Genomic DNA, 8612 nt, shown 5'->3' with positions numbered 1-8612 from the left:
CAGGGCAGATATTTTTAATGACTGCTCTCATTCAGATCATATATTTCTAAATGCAGATTCAAAGCAAAACCACTTCAGTTTTCCTCTTGCTGTGCTTTGACATGGAACATTATCTTGAGCTGGAACTAAGACCTTTATTCTATACTCTTCGTAATTTCTAACCTAGGAATCTTTGTCTTAGCTTGTTGGCAGAGAAGACTTGAAACTAATTGCTGGATTGCTCAGTCTTGAAGTCTGGCGAGACCTGCCTTCAGGACCTTAGATCTGCATTATCCAGCCACTCCATCTTAGTAAAGTTCTCAAAGTGGGAGATAAGGAGGTAAACTTTAAAAATGGAGTGTCATTTCTTTGGTGGGAAGGCAGGGTATCCATCAGTCAATAAAGGTGTTCTGCACTCGGAGAAGGGAGGAGGCAGACTTGTGCTGCTTACACGTGCCTTTCCCCCTTGTTTCATAAAAGCAAGAAACTTTGCCCGCCCACCCCAAATGGAAATCTGCATTAAAACAAAGTAATCGGAGCAGCCAACTTGTTTTCCACCCTGTACAGTGACACTACATGTGTGCCCTAATCTACGTTGTTTACAGATCTGTGCAAGCCAGGACGTGGTTTCCTTCCCCCTCCTCTCAGCAAGGTGGGATGTCCTTCACTCTTCACGGCCGCATCTCAGCCTCTCCAGCAACAGCTCTTGTCACTGAAGACCGGTGTAGGTCAGCTGGGCCATGCCGTCGGGAATGGCCCGGAAGTACTGCAGACTGGTCCTGTGGACGCGCCACTTGTACTTGCCACAGGCCTTGACGTATTGGAGGAAGTGGGGTGCCCCAGGGAAGATGACGCTGTCAGCCAAGATGGTGGCCCCCTCAGGTAGAAGGTCATGGGCCTCCAGCAGCTGCAGGTCCCGCAAGTAGCAGCGCTTCCAGTGGTCCATGAAGACCAAGTCCGCTCGGGCCAGCCCATGCTTCTCCTTGAGCTGGGGGATGACTTCCTCCGAGGGCCCCACGATGAGCTCCACCTGTGTGGGGGAGGAGCGGGGACAAGGTCAAGAGAGAGGCGCTGTGCTCCCAAGCTCCTGCAGCCCCCTCAGGGGGGACGTCAAGAAGGACTGCCAACCATGCTGGATCAGTCCAAGGATCCGTTGAGTCCAACATTTTGCCCCTGTCAGAGCTGTCTGAAAGCTCCCTGGCCGGACACGGAAGAGACACTCTCGCCCCTGCCGTTCGTCCATCCCCGTTGCCTGAGAAAACCTCCTCTGAAGATGTTAACTCAGCCTTCCCCAGCCTAGTGCCCTCCGCTCTCTGGGCCATTCACAAAACAAAACTTAGAACCATAACATAATAGCACAGTCAAACATGGTAGAGAAGCCTTTACATTTTAAACAATAAAACCAAAATGAAAAACCAAGAGAAAAGCCAACAGCAGCACAAAGACCTAAAAACGCATTAACACAATTTATAAAAGTGAAGGACTAAACAGCCTGAGAAAACAAGGAGGTGCCAAAATGACCACAACAGAGGTGCCAGGGGAGGGCCTTCCACAGCTGGGGTGCCACCACTGAAAAGCCCCTCTCCTTGCTAGCGACTTGGCCTGTTTCATTTGGTGGGGGCACCCAGAGGAGGACCTCTGAAGACTGTCTTACTGGCTGAGCAGGTATATATGGAAGGTGACCTGCCCCCAAGCCATTTAGAGCTTTGTAGCTAAACACTGTGCTGGCCTGGGGATGCTGGGAGTTGTAATCCAACACATCTATGAAATAAATAAATAAAACATCTAGAGGGCAGGAAGTTGGGGAAGGCTGTGTTAAACTAAGGCCATGTCTCCCGCTCCTTGCCACGCTCTCTTGGGAATGCAGAGGCTTTCACTTGGTGGCTCTGCTCGAACTGGCTCTGTCACGTCTCAGGCCCACCGCCCAGGGCCATTCCCCAGCCATTGGGAGGCACTGTGGCGGAATCTAGAGCTGCTCACCGTGTCGTCATCAAACCCAGCGAGCCGGATGGTCTTCTCTGCCACTGATGCGTTGCGTGCATCCATCTCCACAGTGTACAGCCGGGCACCCAGGGGCAGTGACTGGGCAATGAGGATGGTGGCATAACCACAATACGTGCCCAGCTCCAAGACGGTGAGGGGGACCTTCTCATAGATCAGCCGCTCCAGGATCTTTGCTAGAAGCACCAAATAAAGATCACATGGAGGTGGGGGACAGAGGAAGCATCGCAGCCGCCCAGCAACTCCAGCCACCTCCTGGTTTCTTAGTCTACTACAAAGTGAAATGTCACAAGTCTGAATCTCAGTTGAACTTTAGAAAATCAAATCTAAAACTTTGAACCCTGGGGATTTAACATTTGATTTTAAAATGTGATTTGGAGGGACACTTTTAAAAATCTAATCCTTGAATCAGTGTTTTAACTCTTAACATGTTTTATTCTTTTACCATGTTGTTCACTGCTCCGAAATCTTCTGATGTGGAGCGGTATATAAATATTGAAAATAAATAAATAAAATAATCTGGAATTAGTTAAAATGGGAGGCTTTTGCAGGGGATTGTTCCCAAATTGTTCCCAATCCCAAATTGTTCTTTGGGATTCTGATACAGGATTAGTAGCTGTGTTGTCTGCTTTTGACGTTTCACTGCTTCCACAATGCTCTGCTTGCAAACTTGGAAATAGACACATAATAAAAGGGCACAAAGTCTCCAGGGCTCTCTATCATTACAAAGAAACACACCCTGTAAACTAGGAGCCATTTCTGGAACATTTGCAACAGTACTTTTATCCAGTTACCATATGTCTCAAGCCTTCAGTATGGGATGGATAGAGAGAGGGAGGGAGGAAGGGAAAGGAAGGAAGGAAGGGAGGGAGGGAGGGAGGGAATTTAGGGTTCTTTCTTTCTTCCCTGGATCTTCATGTTCCCAGTCCTCACCCTTTTGAGGTCCTAAATTGCTGAGGTACTCGCAGTGGTAGCTCCACTGGTCAAAGGTCTCCAAGATGTGCAGTGGGTCACCAGGGATGGCATGGGTCAAGACATACTGGAAGGCCCTTTCCTCCTTGGGGATGCCAGTCAAATAGTCCTGCAGCCGTCGAACCAGCACCGCTCGGTAAAAGAGCAGGAAGTAGTGGCGGTAGCGGATGAGCAGAGTGACCACGAAGGGGATAAAAGCCAGCGCGATGGCTGGGGAGACCATTGCGGTGCACGAAGAAACAGCAGGCTGATCTTCTCGGTGCTGTGGGAGACACAGATGGGCAGGGAGGCCTTGTTGACCCAGGCTCTGGTTTAGGCTGCAGTCCTATAGCTGCTTACCCAGGTTAAGCCCTATTGAACTCAATAGGACTTGCGTCTGTGTAGACATGTGTACTGCACAGTTAGTCCATCTTATTTATTACATTACTGTGACTGTCCAAAATCTGGTGAATATCGATCACTGCCGGCTCCAGGTTTTGAGGGCCCCTGGGCAAGACGCCCTCCACGGGCCCCTTCCCTCAGTGGGTCTGCCTTCTCACCACTGTTCTTGCTCCTCATCCTCTTTCTTATCATTGCTACCAACTGCATGCTTGGCAGGCAGAGAGCCAATGAGTGAATAGGCTGTGGCATCTCCTGCTCCTCCTTCCCACCACCGCCCTTGTCTGGGCCAGAGCAAAAGGCAGGTGAACAAGCAGGTTGCAACGTGGAAGCGGAGCAGCAAGTCCAGAAGGTTCTTGTCAGTGGGCCCCTACTGGGGTGTGGGCCCTTGGCAGGTACCCAGCTATGCCTACCCTTGATGCTGGTATTGATGTCAAGCATGTGGGAACACTGACCATCTCACATTAATTTCCTAAACGTCTGAAAACAGATATTCCAAACATACATCAGTGGATTCTGACCATCAGGTTTAGGTGGCTTGCAATTATTTTTATTGCATTTATATCCCCACCCCACCGCCTTTCTTCCAAGGGGCTCATGTTGGTGTATGGGTCTCTTCCCATTTTATCTTCACAACAGTCCTGTGAGGTAGGTTAAACAGAGTGGCTAGCTTAAGATTCCCAGCAAGCTCCATGGCTGAATGGGCATTTGCATCTCTGTCTCCCCAGCCCTAGTCCAACATTCCGACTGCACTGGCTGCCCACTCACTGGTGGGCCTGAGTTTAGGGGCCTAGGTGAAGCTGCTGGCTGTTCAATATTTGTTGCTTTTAATCAACCTCTTATGTATGTCGTTAATTTGGTACCCACCAGCTGCCACCATGTGGATAGTCGTAAGATGCATTCAGCATGTAAAACTGAGAAGTAAAAATAATCTGAAGGTCACTTCGCTATCAAAATGTTGGACATAATTAGGAATCAAAAATAAAACTGCCACTGTCATACTGCCCTTCTGCAAATCTATGGAGGGGCCACCTTTGGAATACTGTGTACAGTTCTGGTCACCTAAAATAGGATACTGTAGAGCTGGAAAAAATGCAAAAAAGGGCAAGTACAATGATCAAGGGGCTGGAGCAACTCCCCTATGAGGGAAGATTACAATATCTGAGACTGTTAAGCTTAGAAAAATGGCAAGTGAGGGGGGACATGACAGAGGTGTACAAAATTATGCATGGTGTGGAGAAAGTGGACAGGGAGATAGTCTCTCTCCTCCACCCCTCATATAATACTAGAACCATGAAGCTGATTGGTGGGAGATTCAAGAAGATAAAAGGAAGGATGTCTTTACAGTGCATAATCAAACTATGGAATTTGCTACCACAAGATGTAGTGATGGCCACCATAGAATCATAGAATAGTAGGGCTGGAAGGGGCCTACAAGGCCATCGAGTCCAACCCCCTGCTCAATGCAGGAATCCAAGTCAGAGCATCCCTGACAGATGGCTGTCCAGCCTCGTCTTGAATGCCTCCAGTGTGGGAGAGCCCACCAGGTAATTGGTTCCATTGTCATATTGCTCTTACAGTCAGGAAGTTTTTCCTGACGTTCAGCCAGAATCTGGCTTGTTCAATTTGGATGGCTTTAAAAGGGGATGAAACAAATCTATGGAGGAGAAGGCTATCAATGGCTACTAGTCCTGATAGCTCTATGCTACCTCCAGTATCAGAGGCAGAGTGCCTGTGTACACCAGTTGCTGGGGAACACGACCGGGAGGGTGATATTGGGCTCCCATCCTGCTTCTGGGCTTCCCATTGGGGCAGCTGGTTGGCCACTGTATGAACAGAATGCTAGACTAGCTCTTCTTATGTACAAATGTGGATGTGAAAAGAAACTGTGCCCAAGTGAATGCTGAAAACCCATTATACATTTTCCAAACAGCCTGGGAGAAGGGAGGGGGTTTGCATTTGTGGAATGAGAAGGAACAATGATGTAGTCAAGAAAACCAAGGGGATTTGGTTTGAGGAAATTGGGGATTTGGGCTGTGGGAGTTCCTTTCTTTCCTGTGTCTTACCTGAATTGGTAAAGGCACTGCTGGCATACAGGAGCTTTTGTCACTCTTGTCAAGATGCTGAGGACAGGAAAAGCAGCTCTTACCTGCCTGTAGCTGTAGTTGCCAGTCAGTTCCTTGCTGGAGACTGAGATGCAGAGCCCCTCTAGGTTCACCCCAGCATCAGGGCAAGAGACCAACTAGTCTGCCAGCCCATTCATATAAATGATTGATGATGTCACGGAAGCTGCCTCTTGGGTTACCTGCTTGCACCTGTCATCCTGGAACAGGTATGGAGGAAGAGTGAACTCTCCTTCCAGAAGCATGGCAAACTCCTCTCCAGCCTCATGAGCTCTATAAAATGACCCTTAATCTAGTGGTGTAGTGGCTAGAGTGCTGGACTGGGAGTCGGGAGATCCGGGTTCTAGTCCCCACTCGGCCATGGAAGCTCACTGGGTGACTTTGGGCCAGTCACAGACTCTCAGCCCAACCTACCTCACAGGGTTGTTGTGAGGATAAAATGGAGGAAGGAGGAGGATCATGTACGCTGCCTTGAGTTCCTTGGAGGAAAAAAGGCAGGATATAAATGCAATAAATAAATAAATAAATGTCCCACTCACTGCAAACTTTGGTGGGTTCATTGGTGCAATAAATAAATTGATGTATTCATCTCAGATAAGAATTTTATCCCCAGTTATAAGTGGAGCAGCTGATAACAAATACACCTTCCCCAACTGAGGACTCTTATAGACATGTTAGCATTGTCCTCTTCTGGAGTTTTGATGAAGGAAAAGAAGCCGGGGTGGGGAACCTCCCCCTGGAAGGGCCGGAGGAGGCTCTGTGGGCCAGATTAGCTCCCCAAGCTGGAGAGAGCATGTAGATGGTGGTTCTTCATATACTCTACAGTGCTGTCTAAATGCTAAACATCCTGTTGTTGTTGTTCAGTCGTGTCCGACTCTTCGTGATCCCATGGACCATAGCATGCCAGGCCTTCCTGTCCTGCGCTCTCTCCCGGAGTGTGCTCAAGTTCATATTCATTGCATCGGTGATGCTATCTAGCCACCTCATCCTCTGCTGTCCCCTTCTCCTTTTGCCTTCATTCTTTACCAGCATCAGGGTCTTTTCCAGGGAGTTTTCTCTTCGCATTAGGTGGCCAAAATATTTGAGCTTCAGCTTCAGTCCCTGTCCTTCCAATGAGCACTCAGGGTTGATTTCCTTTAGGATGGACTGATTTGACCTCCTTGCAGTCCAGGGGACTCGTAAGAGTCTTCTCCAGCACCACAGTTCGAAAGCATCAATTCTTCGGCGCTCAGCCTTCCTTAGAGTCCAGCTCTCACAGCCATACGTTACTACTGGGAAAACCATAGCTTTGATTATGCGGACCTTTGTCGGCAAGGTGACGTCTCTGCTTCTTACTATGCTGTCTAGGTTTGCCATAGCTTTGCTCCCAAGGAGCAAGCGTCTTTTAATTTCATGGAGATGCTGCCCATGAGACATTTTGGATATTGGGCTGCAAACGTTTCCGCGAGAAAAGCATAAAAATAAAGAGCAATAACCAAATCCTGCTTCCCTGGCAGCCCCCTGCCCCCTTCCCAGACGTCTTGAATATCATCTAACCACCCAGATATGATTTCCCGTGGGGAGTGGGTACAGAGTAGTAAGAACATAAGAACAGCTGTGCTGGATCAAACCAAGGTTCATTTGGTCCAGCACTCTTTTCACACAGTGGCCCACCAGCACAACAGGAAGCCCACAAACACACAAGCACAACAGCACCCTCCTGCCCATGCTCCCCAGCAACCGGTGTACATAGGCTCACTGCCTCTGCTACTGGAAGTAGCACAGAGCCATCAGGGCTCGTTGCCACTGATGGCCTCCTCCTCCTCCGGGAATTTGTCCAATCCCCTTTCAAAGCTATCCAAAGTGGTGGCCATCACTACATTTCATGGTAGTGAATTACCTAGTGTGACTGTGCTGTGTGAAGTCCTCCCTTTGATCTGTCCTGAATCTCCCACCCCTCTGGGTTCTGGTATTAGAAGAGGGAGAAAGGTGCCTCCCTCTCCACTTTCTCCACACCTTGCAGCTTCGTACACCTTTATCATGCCCCCGCTCACTCACCCTTTTTGTAGGCCAAACAACCCCAGCTGTTGCCACCTTCCCTCGCAAGGGACATGCTCCCTCCAGCCCCTTGATCACTTCAGGCGCCCTTTTCCAGCTCTACGATGTCCTTTCTTAGGTGCAGCGGCCAGAACTGTACAGTGTTCCAGGTGTGGCCGCATTTTTTACAGCTCTGCAAAAGTGGGAGCAAATCCCCATCGCGCCAGCAGCCTCGTCTCCCTTTAGAGCGAAGCTCTTTCACAGAGTTTGACGATGGCTGCGACATTCCACGCAGTCCCCTGCGAAGAAGCCCCATCGGACCGAGCGGGACCTCCTTCTGAGTAGACGCGCGCGAGATCGATCGGGCGCTGCGTCCGCGCTACACCACATCGTCGAGAAGAAAGCAGGCGCTTTAAGCGAGAGACGTTTGCTCAGATCAGGGAAGCTTCGAAGCGGCTGTTTTGGGGTTGTTTTTATTCGTTATTTATTTCACACGTGCAACGTCCCAAAGCAAAATCGGGGGATCATGTCAACCGCCTTGGGCTCCTTGCGAGGGGACGCAAGGCGGGATAGACACGTAATAATAGTAATAATAATAAACCACGCGGTCACTATGAATAACAGCGGGAGCGAGGACGACGGAGCAACACAGGCGAGAGCCGCAGGCGCGCGGCTCCGGAAAGGCGCTGCGCAGGCCCCCGGGGGGGAGCCCGGCGCCCCGCCGCCCGGGCGCGCCCTGTCCCCGGCCGCGTGGCGGGCGCGGCGCGGCGGCCGATCCAGGGCGCGCCCCTGCAGCGGCGCCTTCCCCGGCGGCCAGGCCAGGCCGGCGGGGAGGGGGACACGCGCTCCCTTTCGCGGCCCGCGCGCCCTCGGAGGGCTGGGCGCGCGCACGCTTGCACCGAGCACGCGTCGCTGAGCGCGTGCGTGTGAACGCCGCCCGAGCGAACACTGCGGCAAACAGAAGCGCCGCACGGAAGTTCTGCCGCCCTGCGGGCTTTGCTGGGCCACGGTCCCATCATCCCCAGCCAGCACGGCCAAGGGCGCGTCGGCTGGCGACGATGGGCGCTGCGGCCCGCCCCCTCGGGGCGGCCGGCGCTCCCCGCCCCCGGATGGCGCCACGGCCTCGCGCATGCGCACTGGGCG

At 51.1% G+C, this 8612-nt stretch overlaps 1 protein-coding gene across 1 annotated transcript; it reads right to left on the bottom strand.

Annotated features, from left to right (window-relative positions):
* TOMT (transmembrane O-methyltransferase) lies at nt 1–3175 on the bottom strand. The gene is made up of 3 exons (XM_084842298.1): nt 2914–3175; nt 1960–2156; nt 1–1009 (listed from the first exon to the last, which is right to left on the bottom strand). Exons 1-3 carry the CDS (start codon nt 3173–3175, stop codon nt 689–691), a joined length of 780 nt encoding a protein of 259 aa, XP_084698424.1. The 3' UTR covers nt 1–688.
* Between the last annotated feature and the right edge of the window lie 5437 nt (nt 3176–8612).

Source organism: Heloderma suspectum, chromosome 3 (genome assembly GCF_057233095.1).
Source record: "Heloderma suspectum isolate Gila_16-S chromosome 3, 16-S_ref, whole genome shotgun sequence".
Lineage (NCBI taxonomy): Eukaryota > Metazoa > Chordata > Lepidosauria > Squamata > Helodermatidae > Heloderma > Heloderma suspectum.
This window is presented reverse-complemented; position numbering and strand designations above follow the sequence as displayed.